At 40.2% G+C, this 26,011-nt stretch overlaps 1 protein-coding gene across 10 annotated transcripts in view; it reads right to left on the minus strand.

Moving 5' to 3' along the window:
• CNTN4 (contactin 4) overlaps window positions 1-26,011 on the minus strand; it is an 874,157-nt gene that overhangs the window by 3,314 nt on the left and 844,832 nt on the right. For 6 of the 10 annotated variants that reach the window (XM_008518912.2, XM_070576725.1, XM_008518928.2 and 3 more), the window contains 9 exons: window positions 21,450-21,570; window positions 17,499-17,657; window positions 15,139-15,288; window positions 13,533-13,603; window positions 12,272-12,506; window positions 10,555-10,667; window positions 9,806-9,992; window positions 9,262-9,374; window positions 1,935-2,103 (listed from right to left, as the gene is read on the minus strand). In XM_008518912.2, coding sequence (XP_008517134.1) covers window positions 1,935-2,103; window positions 9,262-9,374; window positions 9,806-9,992; window positions 10,555-10,667; window positions 12,272-12,506; window positions 13,533-13,603; window positions 15,139-15,288; window positions 17,499-17,657; window positions 21,450-21,570 — 1,318 coding nt within the window. The remainder of the gene's footprint in view (window positions 1-1,934; window positions 2,104-9,261; window positions 9,375-9,805; window positions 9,993-10,554; window positions 10,668-12,271; window positions 12,507-13,532; window positions 13,604-15,138; window positions 15,289-17,498; window positions 17,658-21,449; window positions 21,571-26,011) is intronic. The other 4 variants (XM_070576728.1, XM_070576730.1, XM_070576729.1 and 1 more) reach the window with 1 other exon arrangement.

Genomic DNA, 26,011 nt, shown 5'->3' on the forward strand with positions numbered 1-26,011 from the left:
AGGCCTAGGGAAGTTAGAGAACTTGTCCACGTTCGCCTAGCTAGTAAACAGCTGAATTGGGATTCGATCCCATGTCTGTTTATGTACACCCCCCAGACCCCCCAAAATAATCTCAATCCTTTAAAAACTTTCTCTTATAGGTCCTACATTTTTCATACTAAGAGGTTAGCAACTGTCATTTGAGGTTTCTTCAAGATTGTCAGATCTTTGACCAAAAAAAATGGAAAAATCTCTTGAGGAAAAGATCATGTTTTGCTCAAAGTTACATCCTTGTTATCTGATAATGATACCAAGATAATTGCTTAAACTTTGTTTTTCTAAGCAATTAAACCAAGAATCTCAGTCACCCTAAAAAAATATATATAATCCTTGCAATGATAAGAAAGTGTGAAGTGAGATTTTAACAAAGTGAGATAAACTAACCTCAAAACAAACCCCAATCTTGTTTTGTTTTTGTGGCCTTGAGATTAGTTCCATATCTCACCATAAATCTGGTTCCCTTTCAACAGAAGTTAGAGCCCTTGGTTTAACGAGGTGTAGAATTCAATTCTCCCCAGTTTCTTATAAGACAAATATGCTGTTAGTCTTTGTATGCAAAAAAGGTGTAATAAATAGAAACTTCATCTGGAAACTGGCAAACTACTCCTGAGTTCAGAGCATAGCTTGCTGCAGCCTTGGTTTTCCCATCTGAAGTCCTGTTCTGTTCGTTAAGATTAACAAATGCTTATTCAGAAGAAGGGTGAAAGGACCAATGAACATTTTCTCTTCTGATTTGAGGCATCCGAATGTTATAGATGCAACTAAAATTGCTTGGTGGATGCTTTATTCTAACTTGACATCAGCAAGACACACTAACCTCTTTCCTCATCTGAAAAATAATGCAATGGACACTTGGCAGAGGGGCTGAAACTCAGGACTCTGCAGTAAGGCTTTTGCCCATGATTTGTAATATCATCTCTCCACTGAGGGCTTGAAAATTTATATCTCCAGTCTTCACTGAATCGCTTATCTCCAGACTGTTAAATCCAAAGGCCAATGAAAATTGACACTTAGATATCTAACTACAATTTTTTTTTATCGTGGTAAAATATACATAACATAAAGGTTACCATTTAAATTAAAGTGTGCAATTCAGTGGCTCCAATTTTGTACAACCAGTACCATCTAGTTCCAGAACTTTTTCATCACCCTAAATGGAAAGTCAGTACCCATCAAACCACAATTCGCACCACCAGCCAGTCACTAATCTGATTTCTGTTTATGGATTTGGCTATTCTGTTTTTTTTTCCTTCAAATAAATGAAGTCACATAACAATGACAAAAAAAAAAAATGTGCTGAGATATTTGCAAACATAGGATTTGAAAAATAGGAATGAATATATTTGCTCAAAAAAGAATACTCTCAAAACTATTCAACAAACTTTAAAAACAAATAATCTTGACTATATATAGACATATGCATTTATGTACATATGTTACACACACATATTCAAAATAAATAGTGTCAAGTTCAAAATACTTTCAGCCAAAGACATTGAATTACATCGTTTCACTAGAGACAAATTGCCAAAGCATTTTAAAGTACTCTTTTGCTTGTTCCTCCTGACTGAGGCATGCTTTTAACCTGCTAAGCTGTAATTTGGGGGTTATTGTAGACGCCAACCACATGGGGCCACATGGAAAAACCTGTGTGACCGATTTGGGGCTGCTTTAATCTAATTTTTGATTGGAACAGATTAAACTGGCCAACTGTCTTTTGCATGAAATGCCTGTGATCAGCAAACACCAGTTGTCTGAGGAAGGGGGTGGTATGGTCCATTTTTATTAGAAGTCTTTCTTTGTGGGCTTAATTTCATTGAAGCCCTGACTCATTGCGAAGGCTTATAAGATAAGTTAGGGAGGGAGAAGGGAGAGGGAAAAAAAGGCATTCTTACTTGATATCTTTGGAATTCGAATTTGTTCACTGCTGCTGCCGTCTCCTCCATCACTAAATGGCTTAATTTCTATTATATAATCTTCATCAAAAGGCAAAGAAAGCTCCACCGATGTTTTATTTGTTTCAATGACAGATGTGCTGCTTTGTCTGTTCCATCTGTACAAGACCTGCCAACACAGAAAGAACAGGTGTCACCTGCTGTCCTCACAAAGGCCCCAGAGATGGAGCCTTCCTTTGTTTCCACCTCTGGGCACGAGTGAAATGCAGGGCCACCAAGGTTGTCAGGCTGCCCACATGCATTTGGGAGGCTCATTTATAGCAAGGGCCATGTCTGCAGCTGCCATTTCATCATGAGGAAAGAGTTTAAAGGATACTGCAGCATGGGGCTGGGGGGTAGCATGAGTCTACCAACACGCTGTGTGGCCTCACGTAACCTCTGGAAGGCTCAGCTAGCACACCTGAAAAAATTAATACCTCTTTGAGGATGTATAGAGCTCAGTTACACATGAGGGGCTTTGGCATCAGAATAGACTTGGCCACTGTGTGACCATGGTCCACTTACCTCACCTCTCTGAGCCTCATTTCTCTCATCTGTAAATGGGGATAATAATACCCACCTTTCTGGGGTTTTCTCAAGATTGCACAGGACTGAATATAGGGAAAGGCCTGGCTCTAAAGGAAACATGTAAGAAATAGTATCTACGAGAACTCAAAGGGAACAAGAGATGGAAGCATACTTGGCAAAAGTTAGAAGCACAGGGCAGGATAAGCTACTATTATCATGGATCCTTTGGAGAGAGGGCATTCCAGCATGGGGAGAGGATCTCTGAAAGGCAAGGGCAATAACTCCCTTTTTCCTACCACTGGGAATCCCTTTTGAGCTACATACAAAATAGGGGATGTTATGCGGAAATCGCAGTCACTCTAGAAGCGTCTGCAGCTTTAGCAGTCCCCTCACGCACTTTTGTTTCCCTTCTTGGCCGCCACTGGCTCTGAGTCTGGGTTAGAGGCTCATTTGATGAGGTGGCCAACTAGGTCTCGTGAAAACACATTCACCTGCCTGGTAGTGCCTATGCTGATCATCATCAACTCCAATGAGGAACAAAATATAAAAGCCTGGAAAAGTGCATCCACCTTTCTGGATACAACAATAATTGTGATGATAACTATCCCACAAATACTCTCTGATGTTTGCTATGAGCTAGGCATTTTATCGACATCACCATGTTTAATCATCACAGCAATCCGAGAAGACAGGTATTAATCCTTTCTACAGATGAGGAAACTAAGGCTCAGAGATGTCACAGAGCCGGTAAGCGGCAGGATGAGGATTCCTAAACCTGTACTCTTAAACCTCTATAACCCACCAGCTCCAGTTTCCCCTGACAATAGGAAAGATAGGGTTGGGTGTCATCAGTGGTTCTCAGTCCTGGCTGTGTGTTAGAAGGACTTAGGAGCTTGTGAAAATACTACTGCTGTAGTCCAGTGGTTCTCAACAAGGCTGGGAGGGGTAGAGGAGCAATTTTGCCCCCCAGGGAGCATTTAGCAATGTCCACAGACACTTTTGGTTATTACAACAGGAGCTACTGGCATAGTAGCTAGAGCCAAGGATGTCACAATGCAGAGGACAGGCCCCACAACAGAGAATTATCCAGCTTGAAGAGGCAGCAGTGAGGAGGCTGAGAAACCGGTCTGCAGCCCCGCTGCGTCAGACTCTGTAGAGGCAGGGTCCAGGCTATGCGACTGTTTAAAACCAGATCTTCAGGTGATGTTAATGTGGGCTGGGGATCATGGGTTAGATCAGGCATTCTCAAAGCTGAGCATGCATCAGAAGCCCCTGGAGGGCTTGTTAAAACAGCTTGCTGGCCCCCACCCAGAGTTTCTGATTTGGTATGTCTGGGCTGGGACTTGAAAATCTGCATTTCTAACAGGTTCCCAGATAATGCCATTGCAGCTGGTCCAGGGACTACACTTGGAGAACTACAAGATTAGTTCCTCCTTCCCTAAGGCTCACTATAAATCTGATCTGCTGAGGTTAGAGACAGAAGGTCACTCTTCTATTGCAAGAAAAACCAAACACAAGTGAAATTCATAAAATTCCCTTAAAATGGTTTAGATCCCATTTGTTCCCTGGCATTTCATCACCTTAATTTATGTCTCTCTAATACAAGGTGGAAAACACAATTTCCTTAAGGTGGAAAGATTCATAAGCCTTCCCCCTTCCTTTTTTGGAGCATCAGTTGTATCAAACTCAGCATCCCCTCACCAACGATCAGGCTCAAATAAATCCTCAGGCACATTCAGCAGTGAGTGTCAAAGCATCTCATCACAGCCCTTCAGGAACATGGGCTGGCTGATGGGATGCAAGGGCACATCTGGCTTTGAGGAATAAATTGCTTCTTTGATTTACCTCTGGTCCTCGCCAGAGTGCAGAGAATTCAACTAGTTTCAAATATAAATCCAAAAGAAACACTTCCACAAAAAAAGCAGCCCTTTTATCAGCACTGCTTATCAGTCTTGTAATATTACTGACTGCAGTGGAACCTAAATAAAGGCCTGTAAAACCTTTATTTACACCAAACACTCGTTCAGCTGACTGACTTGAAGGCTGAGCTTGCATTTCATACAACCCAGGGTAGAAGACAAGGAGAAAGAATGGGCTCATGGGCATGACGATAATGGCATCAAACACTGTTGAACCCTTACTAGGTGTTTAAACACTGTATTTTCTAAATGCTAACATGGATTACCTCTTGAGGTAGGCACTGTTGTTATTTTGATTGCAAAGAGGAGGAATCTGAGACTGTAGAAGTTAAGCAATTTGCCCAGGGGCCAGCAAGTTGTGGACCGAGCATTCAAACCTAGGCAGTCTGGGTCCACAGGCCGTATTCTTGACTAATATTGGATGGCCATACCTGTGTGCTTGTGGGCAAGTTGCTTCCCCTCTCTCATCTATGTCTTCATAAATGCAAAATAAGGGGGTTAGACAGGAGAAAACTGATGGCCCATGGGTCATATTTGGCCTGCATATGTTAACTGCTTGGTCCTTATGGTGTTTACTTTTTTTTGAGTTACATGTCACCAATTAAAAATGAAGGAATTATAGGTGAAAAAGTTTGAGTTCTACTGAAAAACTGGAAGATGTGGCCATGCTGGTCTACATTCCTTTCTGGCAGCAATTGGCTGGAGAAGCCACTGCCTATTCTGGACAATCACAAATTCTGCAGTCTGTCACAGTCTTCAACACTTTCTATTGTGTCCATGTGCCCACCTCAGGACATTTGCACATCCTGTTTGCTGTGCTTGGAACACTCTTTCCCAGAGAACTGCCTATCTCACTTCCTCCTTTCTGTCAAAGCCCAACTGAAATGTCACCTCTTGTAAGAGGCTTTCCCTGGTCTTTGTATAAAATAATGTCTCTCCTGTCTCTTCCACAGCACTGTCTATTCCCCTCACTATGAGTTATTTTTCTTGGTAGTACTTTATTACTACTTGATATATTCGTTTATTGCTGGTAGGCAGAATAGCTGAGTGGCTAAAAGGTGGGACTCTGGATCCATACTGCCTGATTCAGATCCCAGGTCTTCAATACACTAGTTACGTTGATAATACTATATCATATGCTTGAATGTTCCTAAGAGAATAGATCTTAAATATTCTCACCATAAAAAAGAAATGGTGATTATGTGATGGGATGGAGGTGTTAGCTAAGGCCATGGTGGTAATCATTTTGTAATATGTAAATGTATCAAATCAACGAATCGTGCACCTTAAACTTATATACAATCTTATATGTCAATTATATCTCATAAAGCTGGGACAAAATAGACTAGTTATGTGAGGTAGGCAAGTTACTAAACTCTGTGCCATGAGTTCTTCATCTATAAAATTGGGGCTAATAACTGTACCTACTTCATGGGCTATTACAAAGTTAAAATAAATTACAACAGTGCTTGGCACATATATTTACAGTATTTGTTGAAAGGACCGAGTCAACTTAACCCATTTATGTAACCTGCCTGGCTTTGTAGGCAGTTTGGCTTGTGATACTAAAACTGTATGTTCTCTTGTTAGCTTGAGTGTCACAAAGTAGCTTAAGGATTTGTGCTGACAGAATATTCTGGGTCTCAAACTTCCTAAAGTCAACTTCTTATTGAGACTGTTTACCTAAGCAGAAATCCCATGAACTTAGACAATTTAGGTAAAAATGCAAAAATAAATGCACACACACAAATCATATGCGTAATTAAAAAAATTATACATCTCCAAACATTTACATGGTATACGTAGCAATTCAGTATCTAGAGCCAGTTACAGTGAGATTCCTTGGGATCTAACTGGGGCTGTGGGGACTCTGGCTCCTCCAATCCGAGCCCTAAAGAGAAGGGTTCTTGAGTCGGAAATCAAGAAGAATTCAGAAAGAGCCCTTTCCTACCATCTGGTCTAACCTTGTTCCTCCTTCTCTTTTCTCTACCGTCACACATGCAGTTTCTGCAGCATTTCACACACTTGACACCCATCCATCGCTGATGCTTCCTTAGATACAAAATTCCCAACTTGGAGCTGCCACTATATTTTTCATAATAATCTAGATCTACAGGATACAGTGAACCAACATGAAAAACCATATTTGGAAAAATGTCTAAATCCATGGCTTAAATAGATTATATCATCTGATCTGCTGCTCTGATATGGAAAGATTCCAAGCTCTCCACTTATCATTTGTTCCAATGTTTTATTCCTGTTCTATGGAAATAAAAATTTCCCCCCATCCTATGCCAGGCCCAGCAGGTCTTTTCTGGGAGGTGAATGCCCCAAGTTTGTCTTGCCCTGCTTTATTCCACCACACCCTGCCTGATTCTATGCTGCTCAAGTAAATCTCCGAGAGGTCTGCCAAAGTGTCTGTTGTGGTAAAAAATATAAGAAGGGCCTTCTTGGAAAGGTGCGACCAAGACAAGCTCATATGAGAGTTTCTGAATGGGGACAGGAGTACAAAGAAATGGCAACTAAATAATACTTGTTCCTCAATTTTTTTCCTAAAAAATGCCTATAATCTTTTGAACCCAGTTCACTGAAGCAAACTTCAGCTTGCATACAGATCTCTGCCTCTGTGAAAGCTGTGGGCACTCCAAGTCACTCAACTCAACAGGCTTCCGTTTTCGCATCCGTAAAATGAAGGGCTTTGCCTAGATGATCTCTAGGATCTCTTGCTGAGCTAACATTTTGCCTGGCTGCCTGAAACAGTTTAGGTAGCTCCCTGCCCTTCGATTTTATTTCAGCACCAGCTTGAACATGAGCTTAAAATCTAGTTAAAGCTTCTCTCACCAAACTCGTGCCCCTTCTCAGGGACTCTTAAAGCTTTCTGCACTTTTATTGTGCTTTTTTAATCTGTTCTAGTGGGTGAAACTGCAAGCTGGGAGGGACAATTTTTAATCTGTTCTAGTGGGTGAAACTGCAAGCTGGGAGGGTTTTTTCACTGTCTCTCTTGGTTTGGTTAAGTCAATTTGGGCCACATCACATCTGCATTTCTTTCCTGTGGTGATTAAGGTCCTGTCATGTTAGCCTGGGATAGAACTGCAAAGTTGCAAATGTCTGTCTTTGCTCTTGCCTTCTTTCTTTTCCTCATTTTAGTGGACTCCTCCCTCTTTCATCTTCCAGTCTCTCTTGTCCTGTATAAAACTGATCAGATAAACTGACATTATTTCACACTAAGAGGCTAACGATTTAGGAGTTCAGGAAATGAGACCTCCTTTCTAGGACAACCAGACTGAATGTATGCTTGGCTGGAGAAATCAGGGTGAAATTCAGCCACTGTTCTCTTGAGGTCCACAGTATGGGGATTCACAATAAGGCATCAGCCAATTACAATTACCCAAGAGGATGGAAGGTTTAAAGGCCATTTAAAAAATATGGCCAACAGAGAGAGCTCTGGCCATCAGGGAAGGCTTCTAAGCTCAGAACTGAAAGATGAGTGGCTGGTTAAGAATGTGGAAGTAAGGGGTACAGTCCCAAGGAGATGGAACAGAGATGCAAAGGCTCAGAGGAAAATGAAGATACTAGAAAATAAAATTTCTCCTTTAATAAAAGAAAAATGCAGTCCCAGAGATATTAAGTGATCTACCTAAAGTCACATAGCCAATAGAGGACCAAAACATAGGTCTCCCGTTTCTTTATGTTATCCAGTCATTCGCCACATAATGACATTTAACTCAACAATGGACTGCTTATACGAGGGTGGTTCCATCAGACTGTTGCCATATAGCCTAGATGTGCAGTAGGCTAGACACTCTAGGTTTGTGTAAGTATACTCTATAGTGTTTATACAATGACGATATCACCTGACGACGCATTTCTCAGAATGTATCCCCCATCACTAAGCAATGCATGACTGTATACTTTAAGACCCTTCCAGAAGAGGTTGCCTTTAAAAAAGGACTCAGTGAAAGGTCTGCAAATTAGTTTTTAGGGAATGTTTCTCTGCTGGCAGAATACAAGTCACTATGCCATTCAGGTGAAGGAAAAACAGTCCATGAAAAGGAAGGTTTTCCGAATCCTTCTCTAATCACATCGCCCAAGGCTTTACTAATGACTATGTCAACTCCCAATTCCAGCTCTGGCTTTACCAACTACTTCCCAACGGTCCATGTTCTTTAACTAGTGCTTGACAGCACTGCCTATCTGCTACTCTCAACATCGCTGTGCAAAAACTTCACAGCCCATGGGCTTAAGTCAGCCTGCAGACCACTTTCATTTGACCTGCACTGATTGCCTCAAACGTCATTTAAAAGTAAAAAACCCCAAGATATTTATAACCCATTTTAACTGGGGTACCAAGGCTACGTACATTTTCATTTCTAGCTCTTTAAAGTCTGGCTAACATTTATAGAATCAGGCAAAGGAATTTTCTAAAAAATCTCTGCTTCTTTTTCTATATACGCATCTCCCTAACAATAGGAATATGAACAAAAATGATTAACCGTTAGTAATACTGAGAAGTTATTGTTGATTAAAAGAATACAACCAAGACAAGAACAAAACAAAACCGACAGTAGACATGTTAAAAATGTGGTTCTTCAGGATTTTTCAGAGTCCCCACCACAGGGTCTAACCATATCAGACTGACTCTGTCTGAACCCAAAGTTTAGGCAATTCTCTAAATCCTGGCCCATTGCCAGGGACCATTTATAAAATTCAGACCACTTTGAGGACAGAGATTCCTAAAGAGGCTGTGAGAGTATCATCAGAGAAAAGGAGAACACGGTTCATATGATTCATTGGAAGAGACTGTCCCCATTAACAGCATTTGCAAAAAAGAAATTACCCACTTTGTATCCTTTTACTTCCGACTCATTATCCAGGGCCTTCACTTGATCCCAATTCAGGATAATTTTGGAGTCCGATGAATTCCATATGATGTTTCCGGGGGGTTGACTTGGTGCTATAAAAAAATTAAGATATACGAAGTCACAGATTATTAAGTCTCAATGGATTCTGAGGAATATCTCCTTACTACAATTCGAGAGTGGAGGCAATTTAATGGACTATTGCACTAATATGTGTCTTCAAGGTCACTAAAATATGACGAGATACAGCACTGCAAATGGAAAAAGATTCAGTTGGTCGCCTAACATTTATAGCTAAAAGAAGTAGCCCTTCCCAGTAAGGAGAAAAACATTTATCTTTCTGTCCTCTGGAGCAATGAATTTTGCATGGTATTCAGAAAGCTTCAGTTAAAATGCTAAGGTAAATTTGAATCCACATAATGATACCAATTAGTATGCAAATGATCATTGGGAGGTGGGGATGCGGAATGAACTTGGGATATGTTTAATGAATCCCTAAAATATTTTTGAGCAAGGTTGTTCTTACGTGGCTTTCTGGTCGTCACGTTGACCGTTGCACTGGAGGGGCCTGTCCCAGCAGTATTATACGCCTTGACAGCTAAATGATATAGTGCACTGCCTTTTAAGTTGGTGATTTTTGTTGATGTCTGATTTCCGATTGTTCGTATTTTTCTGGCGTTTTCTTCCTTGTCATCATGTCTCCAGTATTTAACCTGAGAAAATAAAAAGGAAGACCTCGAAAATCATAACTATTGGGGATATTTCCAATGTCATCAGGGAATTTTTTTAAATACAGATTCTTATGATTGAGTTCATTTTCTATTCTAATTCACAAGCAGAGCTTTCAGAACCAAGAGCTTTGTATGCTCTGAGAAATTATCCACAGTAAGAAGGGCCCCTTTTTGTTCTTAGCTTCATTGTGAGATGTAAATTGGCGCAACCACTGCTGGCTACTTCTCCCTTTTTTCCCACCTTTGTTTTGAGCCCAAGGAATCCCAGGCATTTCAGAAGTTAAAGCTCATTTTGCCAACTATCTCATAAATGCTTATACCTCCATCTATTTTAAAAAACATCTCTGGAGCATACCACAGAAAAGGGTAATCTCACAGTGGAATGTTCTGTGCTTCCATTAATGCTCCCCTAGAAGCAATTGTTCCCTAAAACAAATGCTTCTAAATGGGAATCCAGGTCTTTTTCGCATCAGAGTGTGTTTTGAAGGTCTCACTGAGACCTAGGGACTCTTTCCCAGACTCAAGGCTCATATCTCTTGCTTACCTCATAACCTTGTATCCGTCCTCTATTCTTCTCTATCGGGGATGCCCAGAAAACTTCAATGTCTGTTGCAGAAAGACTTCTGGCAAAGATGCTGGCTGGTGGTTTGGTGGGTTCTGAGGATGAGTATGGAAAAAGTTATCACTCTATCAGCTGCATCAGGACAAACTTCTAGATACTGGCATTACAAGGTGCAAAGCATCCATGGTTATATTATAGCTCTTAGTGATTATGATCCAAATCCTCTTTTTATAGAGAAGCCATGATTAACGGCTGGGGGGGAGTTGGTGATGAACACGGTGGTGAAGAGACTTGTCCAAAGTCTTTGGCGTCTAAATTTGGGGGTAGGTGAAAGGGAACTAACCTAAGACTACTTAAGTTTAAGCACCACGTTTTCATAGCCAGTGATTCCTTTAACACACATCCTTCTTAACTAGCATTTGTCATAGATGAACCTGAGTCTTAGTCACTGGATTATGAAAATGAAAGAGAAAGGCAAAAGGAGAGTCACCTGACTTGACTAAGATTCAGGAGAGCCAGGTGACTGTTCAGTTCTACATAGCAAACTGTTTGATCTTGGACAGGTCATTTATGCTTCATGGGCCTCAGCATCCTCAAATGCAAAGGAGAGCCTGGACCAAGACTGCTTCCCCAATTTCAGTTACTTTCGCCAGAGATATAGACCATTATTATATATTAATATTTTCCTTTCCGTGGTCTTTCTTAAAGAAAAACCTAGCCATGTCATGCATACTAACATTCATAAAATCCTGGTTTTCATTTGATAGCTGTATTTTTTTAGAATGCAATTCAAATCAATATATAACTATTAAATATTTTTAATAGTTCCTCTGGTACCATTTACAATCAACTTGTGGACTCCCTCTGGAATACACATCATGTTACAGAAAAAGTTGGACAAGGAGACCTCTAAGGTTTTGTCTATCCATAACAATGTAAGCTTCTATTTCTGTTAATTAATTCAGTACTTATTAAGGGTCTATGTGTCAGGCACATTTAGACACTGGTGACACAAACATGAAAAATAAATAGCCGGCCCTCAAGAAACATACCTTAGTGAGGATGGCAAATTAAAATTCAAAGTTTATAATACATTGAGATGAGAGTATAACAGGAATGTTAAGATATTAAGGTAAAGAGAAGCACTTAACACAGTTGGCCAGGGGAAATGAGAGAACCTTTGTTGTTCAAGTGGAGTCTTGAAGAATGACCATGAAATCACAAGGTGGTCAAGACAGGGAACATTAAGAGAAGCTGAAGCATATACAAGGGGCTCAAGCTTGTTTGGATAATTGCACATCCTTTGGATATGGTTGGAGCATGGAGTATGCAGGGTAGCAGCAGGAGTTGAACCAGAAGATAGAGTCAGGGGCTAGATCGTGAAGGGTTAATTCTAAAAATAGAATTCTTTTAAAAGTAATGATAACATATATGTAGATATGAAGACCTTTGTGGTGCTTGTGATTTTGGTCCTTAGCAATGGAATTAATAATGGGTAGTCATTAGTCTTTATATACAGTAGTATTGCTATCTTTCTAAGATACCAGTGGTAAATAATTAACCAAATTTTTACATTATACTCTTCTCAAATAAGGATATACCTTAAATTTATGGGTACAGTGCTAAAGCGATTGTACATCCTAAAATCAATTTCTCAGAATTGAAGAAATATCAAATATCTAGGCAGCATAAACCATACCTTCTTCTGCAGAATATACCACTGTGGTGGGACTGAAAGGGCCTTCTCCTTTATTGTTGAAGACACCCACTTTAACCTCGAAGGGAAAGAAGGGGCGCACGCTCTCATTCCTGAATACGTATCTGGAGGCATCAGCTGAGGCCAGCACTGTCAGCATCCAGATTATTTTGCCATAGGGCCGGAAAGCCACCACGTAACCAAAACCTCTACCATTCTGTAATTCCTCGGGGACTGTCTGGGAAGGAAGGGAGGTGGTTTTCAGAAATCACAGTAGTTTGATTCAAATGTTAAAATTGTTTTATTCTCCCTCCCCAACATTCTTGTCCATATTCTTCCCCACCAATCTTATGTTGGGCTTTGTCGAGTCTTAAATTTGGGGCTTGCCATTGATCTACCTTAAATATTCATGAGGTATTGCAGAAGGTTAAAAAACTTGATGAAAATCTGCAATAGAGAGCCTGACTTCTTCATGGGGAGACTCAGCTCTGAAATTGTTGGAAATGACTGGACAGTTGATCTAGAACCCAACAATTTCAACATATACCATCTAATATGAATCTTCCTCCAGTGCCAAATAGACAAAAGATCTCATTGAAGAAGTAAACAGCATCTTTGCTCAGCCAGGATCAGACTGAAGAGCTGAGCCAGAGGGAGTGATTTCTTTCACTGCTGGGGCTTTGGTTGAATGAAAGATTTTAACTTCTGGGGCTGTCATTTAAAATTCTTCAAAAACATTTAGGAACCCATTCTAAAACTCCCACCTCCTCTCTCAAAATCAATTTCTGATAAATTGGTGACTAACCTTCCTCCAGGTTGTTTAAAAAATACCTCATAGAAGAGAGCTCCAGCAGCAAAGCCAACTGCCAGGAAATCATGCTGGTACACTGAATCTATTGCTGGCAAATGTTTTAAATCAATTAGTCATGCAGCAATTGAGGAAGAAAAGAAAAACTGGTTTTCTCTGAACCAGCCTTCTTATATATATATATATATACATATATATATATTTGGTTTTTACTTCTGTTGTCTTCCCTTTCATGATTGTTTTTCCTGTGATGAATTGAATTAAAACTTAACAATTAATGGGCAAGCACCATCTTGTTCTGCTAGTCATTAGCTATGTGAGGGGGAGTGTTTGCATGCAAATGGATTTTAGCTGTTAAAAACAGAGGAGGAAACTTCCCAGATATGTTTAACATAGAGGAAAATAATAAAATCGCCTAGACTAATGTATGTTCCTTTGGTTCTATGATTCATTTACCTCCCAGGTTATAACCAGTTCAGATTTGCTGCCTCCACCACCACTGACATTAGCTGGGGTGACTTCTGGGACTGTGCAGGAGACAAAAAACAAGTCATGTCAGATGGCAAGGGCAAATGAGGGCCAGGAAGTTTGCCTGGCTGAGGTGACTCACTTTAAATGAATACTCTGATGCACACACCTTTGTCTTTTGGGATCAGAAAGGGGCCCAAAGCATCAGCTTAAGGAAGTGAAACATACCGAGGAAGTTGATACTGGTTACCTGTTTCCCTTTCAACAAGATACACATGTTATCTGACATGTCTGACCAATGGTTCAGCTCCATCCCTAAAGGCTGAGGTTCACTGAGATGAGGAAAGGACTGAGGTTCTGGTTCTAAAGCTTGGGTAGCCATTTATTAACCATGCGGTTGTACACAAAGGAGAGACAATAGACACTCTGCCCCTGCAGAGCTTACAATCTAGTTGAGGCAGAGAGCACATACAGGACAATTATAGAGCAATGTCAACAATAAGCAACAGTACGGTACAGACAGAATGGAGAAGTGCAGTGGTGTTCTGAAGTAGCAGGCTGCTCAGAGTAGGGTAGGGCTAATGGCTTCTCAGGGGAAGGAGAGTTTTAAGCTGGGTGTTGAAGGAAGCGGTGAACATAGGTTGACCCTTGGCTCACTGTGCTTAAACTCTTTGATCCCCAGTTTTCTCTGTAAAAGAGGGGAAATTATGCTAGCTTCCTCCTCATGATTGTTGAGAAGAATTAATTAAATTACAGTTTTGGAGGGGGAAAAGAAAGCATGGGGATTAGCTATATTATCAGCATGTAAATGAAAGACCCCAGACAGAGTTTAAAATTGTCTAGCTGGGGTATGTAGTTGGTAACTGGGTATGTCCCCTTGGTTAAGGCCTATGAAATAGATGTAGATGGGTTTTTGTCCAGGAGTAGGGTCAGAGTTCTCATTTGCTTAGGGACCTTGTTATTCCTTCAACAAATATTTGGTATTGTCACAGCTGGGAAGTCTACACAGACCCATACTTAATGAGAGAAGTAAAAATACAACTAACGCAGATGAATTGATGTCATTCTCTCCCTTTGGGAATTCAAGCTGTGTACATGAGGGTCACACTAAATTTCTGCATGGGTTTGTGTGAAATAGCAAGATGTTCTGAATCTTAGCTTCTGGGAACGGTTTATACCCTAAGAAAATCTTACTGAACATTTCTGAAGAACTTATTCTTTGCTACAGTGATTTCTGTGAGTTGATTTCATTTGAAATGTGGGGTATGTATTTAAAAAAAATAATAATCCTGGTAGGAGAATCTTGGTGACCAAACAAACCAATGAAGAGTTGACATTGGAGAGAACTAAACACAGAGTATCTATCCCTGTACAAGGGGTCCCAGGGAAGAGTGAGAACTTAACTCTTGATTGAAACTCACTACTGGTTAAGCTGAGCATCTACTGGCGTGATTTCTGATCATCATAATCATCCCAGGGAAGGGTGTGCTAATACAGAGCCTCAAGAGGGCTGAAGAGCAGGAAGAATTCAAAGCCTTTCCCTAAGGAACAGTAGCCTCTGGAACAGACTATCTGTATCCTGGGTGGTACTCACGGGCCTCTTCTGTCCTCCGCTTCTCTGAGGGCCGGCTGGGCTCCCCAATCCCAATCACATTGGCTGCAACTGTGCGGAATTCATATTCGACCCAAGGGTTCAAACCCACCACTGTTGCTGTGAATGTCTTCCCATCAATGAGTTCCGGGACTGAAAGACATCAAAAGGTGAGGATGTTTCACAGGACTCCACGTTAGGAAGACAGGAATTTCTATCCATCATCATCACCATTACTGTGTTTAGGGCACTGTAGGCAGTCTGAGAGTAGCGGCACCAACAGCTGTTACAGGAAGGTAATCCCAGAACTTTCTATGCTAAACTAATAAGCTCAAATCAGACACCATCACAAAAGACACAGTCTTCAAGGCCCAAAGCTACTGGACTGTAATCATTACTGTTATCACTTAACATGTTTTTCAGCATTTATGGTGTAGTGCCAGGCACATTGTTTAATTCTTACAACTATCCTATGAGTAAGGTAAAGTTATTGTCTTCATTTTTTATAGATGAGGAAAATGTGCTTCACGAAGGTTAAGTGACTCACCCAAGGTCACACTGGATTTCTACCTTTGTCTGTCTGTGGTCCAAGCTCTATAACTTATCATAACAATGGAGTTACAATATTATAAAACTATACTACTACTGTCAATGAACTGTATTAGCATATCTATAGAATCTGTAAACAGAAAAGGGCTGGCCCATGAAGAAAACAAAAAATGAGAGTCAGAGAGGCAGAATTTGACAGTGTTCACCTAGCAGTATTTGGAGAAGGGCTCCGGCACAGGAGGACATGGCCTGCTTGATGCCACAGCCATGAAGCTCTGGATATTGCTTCCATGCTCACAGAACAACTCTTTGAATTTTAGACTGATTGCCAGAGATTTCCCACTGGGGCCAGAAGACTCAACAGGAGGTCCCCTGTGACCAAGCTGAGGTCACCATCCTGGTGACTAGGCTGCAGTGGCTGCTAGCCTCCTCGGGCCACACCTACACCGTCCTACCCTCCAAAGATAAAAAGCGTGGGCTCTGAAGTCAGACCACCTGGACTCTAATCCTGAGTCCACACTTAGCAGCCAAATGACCTTGGGCAAGTTGCTTAACCTTTCCATGCTTTGGTTTCTTCACCATAAAATAAGGCTAATGACAATATCTATTCACAGTGTGGTTGCAAAAATCCAAGAGAAGCATTTAGCAGAGCATATGAGACTTAGTAAGAGTTCAACAAATTTCAGGTTTTTTTTTTAACCATCATTATTATTAGCAGCAGCATCTTCATCCTCCTCCTTTCCTGCATTATATTTATGCAGCACTTTCTATTTTTTAAAAAGTTTCACAATCATTTCTCTTTTGGGTCATAAATAATTCTTATTATGCCCATTTAACAGAAGAGGAAAACGAAGATGAATAGAGATCTGCTGATTAGCAGAGTCAGGAGTAGACTTCATATTTCCTCATGTCCAGATTTTTCCTATCTTTCCTTTCTAAAATACTCTTGTGACCCAGAAGAAAGTCAGTGATTCAGCTGGAAACACAGAAACCCATTTCTAATGTTGGATAAGCTAAAATGAAAAAGAAAGTTGTTGAAATCATTACTATTCATATGAATTGCATAAAACTGGGCTTATCAGTCCATTTATTTCTATTTCAAAACATCAAGGCAACACAGCCAACCCTTGACCACTAGAGGAGTGTGTATCTTGCTTACAACAACTACTTGTTTGTTCAATTTTTCCTCAAATGAAAGCCAAATAAAATAACAAAATGAGTCAGTTTGGAGGTATTGACAGAGATGGGATACTATGGCTAACTCACGTAATTTTAATTTAAAAAAATCTCATGCTTTTCCACGCCCAAATTTAACTACCTAAGAAATGGGCTCCAAGCTTCAAGTCAAGAGACTCCATGTAACCCTTAGTTATCGGCTTCTTGAGAGCTGTGTATAAACTTCACATTGACTGTGATTGAAGACTAGCACAATCCACTGCTTCCCAAAGCGTGCTAGTGATACGCAGACAATATTAGGTAACACACAGATAGATGCATTTTATTTCTAACTAACGTATTTTTAAATGGGTATTAAGAAAAAAATATAATGAGCATAACAGACCTATCATTTCACAGATATTCTTGCTTAGGATGAGTTAAAAACAAAGGAACAAACATGAGCTGATATAAAGAAAAATATTAAATAAATGATAGTACAGTTGGCTGAAGTGTAGGAAATACTTCCACTGTATTGTTTGCAGCTGTGTCTGAACAAGAACCTAGATGCTCCTTGGCTTCTGCCACAGTGCTTTGTCCACTATGTTGACTTTCAGAAGCCCCTTAGAGATACCAGCACCAGGTATCCAATATGGTACCTGTATTGACTGCTTGCCAGCCCACGGAGAATGGAGTTCTGGCTTGAATGACATACATGGTGATGGGGCTATGGTTGTCAGGCCCGGGTCTCCAGGAGAGCTGAGCGGTGGTGTCTGTAATTTCATCTATGGTGACAGCCTCTGGGGGTCCTGGGGGACCTGTGAAAGAGCAAGAGCCTCAGAATTGGAGCAGTGTGTTCAAATGTCTGAGTAAGTAATGACCCAATAGGATGCTGACCTATTCAACTATTTATTGACTCACTCACAGATTCCTCACTTGTCAATTCCTTTTTGGATACCTACTAGGTGCCCAGCATTCTTCCAGTCTCTGAAACTACAGAGATGAATGAAACATGGCCTCTTTCTTCTAGGGGCTCATAATAGAACAGGAAAAGCTAATAGATAAACAAAGAATCACAAGAGAATATTTGGTCTAAGGGCCAGCCCCGTGGAGAAGTAGTTAAGTTCGTGCGCTCTGCTTCAGCGGCCCAGGGTTTTGCTGGTTCGGATCCTGGGTGTGGACATGGCAACACTCATCAGGCCAAGCTGAGACAGCGTCCCACATAGCACAACCAGAGGCACTCACAACTAGAATATACAACTATGTAGTGGGGGGCTTTGGGAGGAAGAATAAGGAAAAAAAACAAAAAAAAGATTGGCGACAGTTGTTAGCTCAGGTGCCAATCTTTAAAAAGAAAAAAAAAGAATATTTGGTCTTGATTTTAAGAGAGCATATTGGGGTACCACAACTGCAAAATTCATTAATTCATCCATCCAATATTTATAGGTCAGGCACTGTTTTCCAGGGACACATTACTGATAAATGAAGATTAGAGTCTTCTGAAAATGGTCATTTTTACCACTGATGTGGATTTGAGCAGAAATGGCTTTAGAACTTTGGGGGTCACAGTGTTGCTCTGTGCATTATAGTTACTGACCCCTCCCTGCCCCACATCAAATGAGCACACACCTGTGTACAAGGGAACTCTGTGAAAATGATCAGTGCTCAAGAGTCACAAGACTGTGGCTTCTTGAAAGGAGTTTCAAAATTGGGCTGGAGTCTAATGACCCTCATTTGCAGTTTCTGCAAGTCATACCTGGATTTTTCTACTTATGCTCCCGATGCTCATTGTTTTTGTCCGCGTACTTAAACCATCAAACAGGAGGAAATCAGATTTAAATAACAGCTTGGAAATCATAAAGAAACAGAGGGATGGAAAGTGGTTGGCAGGCAAACACAAATATCAACAGAGCCAGAGCAAAGACCTCAAGCTAGCCTAGATTCAAACATGAAAAGCTCTTACTAGGCAGTTAAAGGCACTTCTAAGAAGGCACAATTGACCACCTCAAGAGAGAAAGTGATTGTGAGGGGGACGTAACGACAAACCTCATACCCACTGGATAGGAGATACTCCTAGGAGGCAGTGCTAAGGCCCAGTGCAGCAATCAAATAGACTGCCCGAATACTGTTGGGCCATGTCACAGGAGCAGGGAAGAAAGAGACTGCTCACAGAGCGGTGAAAAGTCAATGGCAACTTGGTGAAGGATGACTTTGTTCTGGGATTCACTTCTGCACGTGTTATGTGATGCCCTAAATTCTTCTTTCCTTTTTTAAAAATCATTTTTATAGACCCACAGGTGAGACTAAATTTATCTTTTTCCTCCTACTCCTGAACAAGAGGTCTGGAAATCTGTATGCTGGAACTGATTAATTTTCCATGGTGACATTTCAGCATGTCAGTCTAATGCCACCTAGATAGAGCTGAGGTAACCTTTAGTCTTTGGGACCCTTATTAACCAGATAGAGTCCCGAAGACAATATAGTCTTCTTTTTTTCTCACTAGCTTTCTCATCCAGCATTCCCATCCCCTGTTTTAATGGAGGTTCCTTTGACGGCCTTGAAAATCAAAGTACCACAAACAGAAAAGGGTTTCCCCTCCAAACTCCTCAATGAATTAAATTGATAGGAAGCATCTGAGCCCATTGTTGGAAAGAAGGAAATAAAGAGCAGGTATGAATTTGACCAATGGAGACAAGATGGTACTTTCACAGCTTTCTTTGCTCTCTGTCACGTTCCTGCCACCCGCCCCACAAGTGTGTAGATGTGAGCTCACAGAATGTTTACCAACTTTGTTTTGGGGAAGTTGGGTCCCTCTTTCAAAATAACAAAATGAACAAATGTTCATCCTCTGAACAAAATGTCCACGTGGTCAGGGGCTCATAGAACTTTCTGTCACAAGCAAGAACAGAGGGAAGATTGGTATGATTCCAGTGTCTCTGCTTCTGTCTCAGGGAAGGGTGGCCTTTCTGGCCACCAATAGATTGCTATGGATGAAATAAGTAGATATCAGAGAAGGAGGGAAGCCGGAGCCAAGACCCAAAGCTTTACTAGTTTCAAATATAAAAATCTCTGACAGGGCAGTGAAATGCATTTCTGCCTCCCCTCTGTAATATGCAGAAAAGTTGCAAGGGCAGAGCCAGAGGAGATAAAACAAAAGATTATGGTTTAAAATGGCATATTAATGTATTGGCCTTATTAACTAATTAGGCTAGATTTTCTTTTAGACTGCATTTGCAAATTCCTCTTGGTATTTAATGTTATTTTCTGTGAAATGAAGTATACAATATCATTTAAGAACTTCAAGTATTACTGATTTAAATATTTATTAGTCTAATTTATTGGTGTTTAAACTGCTGGTCTGAACATTATCCTAATTAAATAGAGGATAAATTTTCAGCAACAGAATTCTTTTGTTCCCAAGGGGAGAGCAGACCAGCTCTGATATATTTTAAAATGGAAATAAACACGTTTCCATAAGTTCTTCTACGGCCGCTCTACCCAGGTTGAAAGTTTTTCCTCTTATCTGCCCCTGATCTGTACCCTTACGGAAAGGTTTTTTTAGGCAATTTAAAGGGGAAGCAGACACATTGTAAAAGCTATTTTTCTCTAATCTCTCTTGACAGTGAGTTTTACTTGCTAACTCCCACACTTTTCCCCCTCATGTTATGCCTAGAGGATATAGCAACACTTTTTGTTGCTTCCAATAATACCTTGTTCTCTGTGCACTCAGATTCACCCTGCCTCCAAATCTGATATTCTCTGGATTTTTATTTTCTGAAACTCAAATTTCTGCTGGTTAAAGATGCCTAAACACTAACAGTAGTGTTTTAGATGAAGGAGACACTAGCCAAGGGATTATTTTGATGTTCTGATTTGGCTTTGCTTTTAATACTTCAGAAAACCCCTGGGCATACATCAGTTTGATTCTGGTCTGTACACCGATTCACAAAGATTTTAATTTTAATTTAAAAATATTTCTTAAAAGTCCTAACTGCTCCTTTACAAGTTGGTTTGGTGGGGCTCAGCCAGGGTGTCTGCAGCCATTAAGCTGAACTGAGGCCCTGTTGCTAATATTCAAGAGAATCTCACAAACATCAGGTTTTATGTCAGCTCCCAGCTTAGTTACTACATCCAAGCAGTCAGGAGGTGTTTCCCTCTAAAGCCATATTTTAGGAATCAGACAGAGCTATTAACTTTACGGAAAAAAGGAAACAGAAAAACTGGTGATGATTTTATTAAGCCACTAAAACACTAATTTGGTTTAGCCCAGATGAAACATAAAAAGGCACAATTTGATCCCTGTTTAAGCCATTTGCTTTTGTTAAACTAAAGTTATTCCAGAAGGTCACATCAACTCCAATAGACATAAATCAGGCACTCTGGGCACTCATAGGAGTTGTTTTCAGTTTAGAGTAACTGGACTTGCTCTGCACTTTCTGACAAGCGTCTGTGGGAGATAGATGCATACAAAACTTCTATAGACTGTTAACCACTGTTTACAATGTTCAGCTTCTGACTTTTTTACATAATTCTAAACCAGGGTTTTGGAGCTCTGTGCAGGAGTAGATATCACAAAAGTATTTTAAGAACAAAAGCCAAAATTCCCATACCTCTTACAATCAGGTCTGCGGCAGCAGACAGCTTGTCTACAGTTGTTTGGACCATGCAGACGTATTTCCCAGCATGCTTCAGCTGGATGTTTCGGATCATCAAATCACCAGCTGAATCCTGCTGATAAAGTAGGGGAAAGTGGCTACAATTACTTTTTAATGAGCTCTAAATATCATTATCGCATGAAGGACACTGTGACTAATGGATTTATTTTACACTGGCTGATGAAAACATTAATGATGCAAGCCATGGCCTATTAAAAATATGTGAACCTGCCTGAGATAACAGCACCAACATTTTCAGAACACACCTTGGACAAGACCTCAGATGTCTGGCTGCTCTGGGTTTCTGGAGGAGTTCGCCCCTTGAAAGCACTTAAAATTATGTAAGGTGGCTCTTGATCTAGTCCTGTGGGTTTCTTGAGACATGCCCTCAGCTTATAGCCTTCACTGAAGTTCCACGGCTTTGGAACTTTACATTTGGAAAGGGGAGGAAAGCCCACAATTGGCAGAATCTGCATTTTACTGCACAACCCTGTCTTAGAGCCAGCATTTTGATTGTTCCCAGGTTTGAATTAAAGGATTATGAGGACCAGACTCTTCAAGAAAATCTTGCATCACCTAATGTAGAATGGTGCTAGCTTTCCAAATGCCAGATGCATGTTTGATTAACAGATGAATAGAACTAATTACATCCTGGTATGAATGTCTACGTGCCCTAGAAATATTTCTACAATGTTGACCAGCACAGTACTTTTAATAAATATAAGGAAATGCCTCCGCAGGCTATTACAAAGGTGGCATTTTAACTGAAGAACATGCTACACCTTGGAGTTTGGTGTCATAGCTCTGTTAATCAAAAGCTGGAAGAATAGCTGCTTAAGCAAGAGAAAACCCTAGGGGTCAGATTCAGGAAGCTCTGCTTATTTCTAAACCCTCAGTGGATGACAAGATAACATAGGTTATTTTGGCCTTGTTGCTATTCTTCCAAATGACCATAATATTGGATAATGCTTAATGGTATTTACTATATGGCAGGCGTATATTAAAGCACTTCCTAGTACTTATATTAACGTAATAAATACTCACATGTCCTATGAGTATTTAGTCCTTTTATCCTTACTTTACAGATGAGGAAACTCAAGCACAAAGAGCTTATATAACTTACCTAAAGTCACTTAGTGAGAGGCAGAGCCAGGATGTGAAGCTACATGGTCAGGCTCCAGTCCCTATTCTTTACTATAATGCTGCACTACCAACCGGAAAGACTTTATTCTCATTCTAAATTCACGTGTACTTGGTTTCCTTCTTTTGTTTCAGTACAACACATCACAGGACAATGGAAGACATGGAACTACCAATGGTTGTAAAAGGATGAGAAGAGAGGCAAAAGCATATAGTGACGGGAGAACTGAAGGTTCAGGACTTAGTTGTCTTGGGTTGATCCCTGCTGTGTGACTTCGTGTAAGTCTCTTAATCTCTCTGAGCCTTAGTTTATTGGCCTGTGAAAGAAAGATACATTGCCTACTGTGCTAGGTTGTGAGAATCAAATGAGATTGTATGTGTACGTGAAGTCCTTCTGAAAACTGTGAAGCAAAGAGTAAATTTAAACTGGTATTATTGATGACCTGGATCAATTTTCTTCGTGAAGCAATTACGTCAAAGATGTTAAATCTAATTTAAGATGAGCTGTGATTTTTTTTTAACTGAAAGTTCTTTTACTTATAACACTTGGGTTCTCATCTAGATTCTACAATTTACTAATCAAGTCTTATAATTGCTCAGTAAAATTGGATAATAATTGCTAACCTATTTCACAGGGTTTCTGTGAGGATTAATGAGCTGATATATACGAAAGTGCTTGATAAATGATTAGGCACGTTGCAAATATAAGGAATCATCATCGTCATTATCATTATTATTATTAATACTTCCTTACCTAAGACATTGCACCTGTTAGGACTTTGAGTAAAGGTTTAAATATGCCTCACAAGGGGGTGTGTGCAGGGAAGGTGGGAAGCCATACTGGTTTTAAGGAAATGCCTACAGTTTCCCAACAATTCATTTTATTCACCCAAGGGCTTGAATGTCGGAGAAACTTCTGGTAGCCTGTAGATTTCAGAACACAGCAACCTATTAAGAGAATTTTTTGACTGTGTGATTTAGAGTGTGCTCTCTTTATTTACAAATTTTGACCAAATTAGTGTTTTTACAGTAAAACTGAAAGAAAAAATAAAGTCAGAATTAAGGTAAGAGTCTCACGGAAGGAGACCACATGACTTTCTCTTTCTCTATGGAGTTGTCCAGACCAAACTATTAACTGAGACTTAGGTTTATGTTCCTGTCAAAGAGAACAAAGCAGAAATACCTTCTTTTCCCCCACTGTGGTCTGTTCTGTTCCTGACAGAGCATGCAGATGCTATCAGAGGACAATGAAATAATAACTTTTCAAAAAACTACAATTGGCTGGCTCTGCCAGCCTCATTTCCACCATGCTGGCCCAGGTAGTAGAAACTGCAAAATGGGTTTGACTTCAGAATTGCTTCCTTATCTCTTCTATTGTCTGGTCCAAATGTACAGACATTAATGATCCTAGTAGCCGATACACTTCGCTCTCACAATTTGTAGTGCTGTCCTGAATTTTGCACTTATTTCTTAGCAGTAGTTGATTGGGGTTAGCACTAGTTTCACAGAGAAAAACAGTTCCCATGTGAAAGACTAACAAGGGTGATTCTACAGATAGAGGTCTCTACAAAGGGTGGTCGTTTAGTGCTTTACTTCATTAAGAGTGTCTCCACCTGGGCCTCAGCCCTGGCTGATATGCAGCCAGTCCAGCATAAAGGTCACACCTGTCTGACGGGCAGAGCATCCATTTTGATCAGTCAGGCACCTGTTCTGTTTGGTTGGTGCCCACGTCATTCTGGGAGATAATATTTTTTATATCTCTCCTGCCTGAGACATTGGTTTTAGTATGAAAACAAATATTCTGCTTAATTTATGAAGGTTTTCTCAATTTATGCTTTCCTGTTATTAGAATCAATGTTACCCATCCTTCCATTAATACAACCATTAAAGTTTATTGAGTATTTCTTTTCTGGTAGGCATTGGGCTATGCACTTTTTTACACCTGAAGGTATTTAATATCCTCAGTGTCCTTGTGAAGTAGTTAATATCTCTTTCACTTGGTCAAGGTTATCAGGCTGAACCATATTCAAGAGGTCCAGAATGGTCAGTATTGGCAATTTAATTGAGCCTTTCTCAACTAAGGTTCTAAGAGAGAATTACTAATGACTTGAGGCATCCATTGACGTAATGAATTAACTTCTCTCCTATGTATCTAAAATGGTACCAGTCATATATAATCCTTGGGAGAAAATGGTTACTCACATCATTTTTGGTGTTCTGTGATTCAATTGAGAAACACTGAGAAAGGAAGCAAGAATGTAAGTAACAGGACTAGTACTATATTTGAGTGGAAAATAGGCCCTCAATATATCATGTGGATAGCTTTTTAAGCTTTAGTCCATTTATTCTCAACATAGGGGTGGAGGTAAGATGAGGCGGGTAATGAGATTCCTATAGCAGCAATGGGGATGGGGAGGGCTTTTCAAGTCACAGCCCATTTTTATATCCTGCTGTCTTTTGGTTGGACCCATCCATGAGAATGGCAGCCAGAAGGAATCTTTATTACTAATGGGAATGGCAGGCTGTGTTAGGGCAGAAAAAATTTTTGGAGAATGATTGTGATAGACCCAAATTGTTTCCAGATTTGACCTGTTCTTGGTGTGAATTCAATGATAATACGTATTTTTATGGAAAGTAAGGCATTTTGACAATTCAACCATTAGAATTCAAATTACCTGGAGATAATAAATTATCTGATCAGACTTTCAGATTCAAGAAAGAGAACACTATCATTACAATGGTAAGTCTTCTAGAAGAGCCAAAGAGAGTTTAGTCAGTAGCCTAGAAACACAAGAGTAAACTATCCTTCAGCTATTTTCTTTCTTTCTTTTTATTATTTTTGTTGTTGTGGTCATATTGGTTTATAACATTGTGTAATTTCAGGTGTACCTTATTATAGATCAGTTTCTGTAAAGACTGCACTGTGCTCACCACCAATCGTCTAGTTTTTATCCGTCACCATACATATGTGCCTCTTTACCCCTTTTGCCCACCCCTTCACCCCTTCACCCCTTCACCCTCTGGTAACCACTAATCCGTTCTCTTTATCCATGTGTTTGTTTATCTTCCACATATGAGTGAAATCATGCAGTGTTTGTCTTTCTCTGTCTGGCTTACAGGGCATAGAGTTTGGGATTTGAAGTTTAAAGCTGAGTTCTGCAATTTTAGTCGCTATGAGGCCAAGGCAAGCCATACAACTCTCCAGAGCCTCGGTTTCCTCATCCATACACAGTAATGTATGACTAGCCTGGAGGATTGCTGTGAGGATTAAGAGAAGACCTGCCATATAGGGTTGCTCACACAGGGTGCTGCATTTATACGCAAAAAGGAGAAGGAATGCACCAAGAGTTTCTTGAAATAAGGTTCTTGAAGAAAAT

This window comes from Equus przewalskii, chromosome 15 (genome assembly GCF_037783145.1).
Source record: "Equus przewalskii isolate Varuska chromosome 15, EquPr2, whole genome shotgun sequence".
Taxonomy (NCBI): domain Eukaryota; kingdom Metazoa; phylum Chordata; class Mammalia; order Perissodactyla; family Equidae; genus Equus; species Equus przewalskii.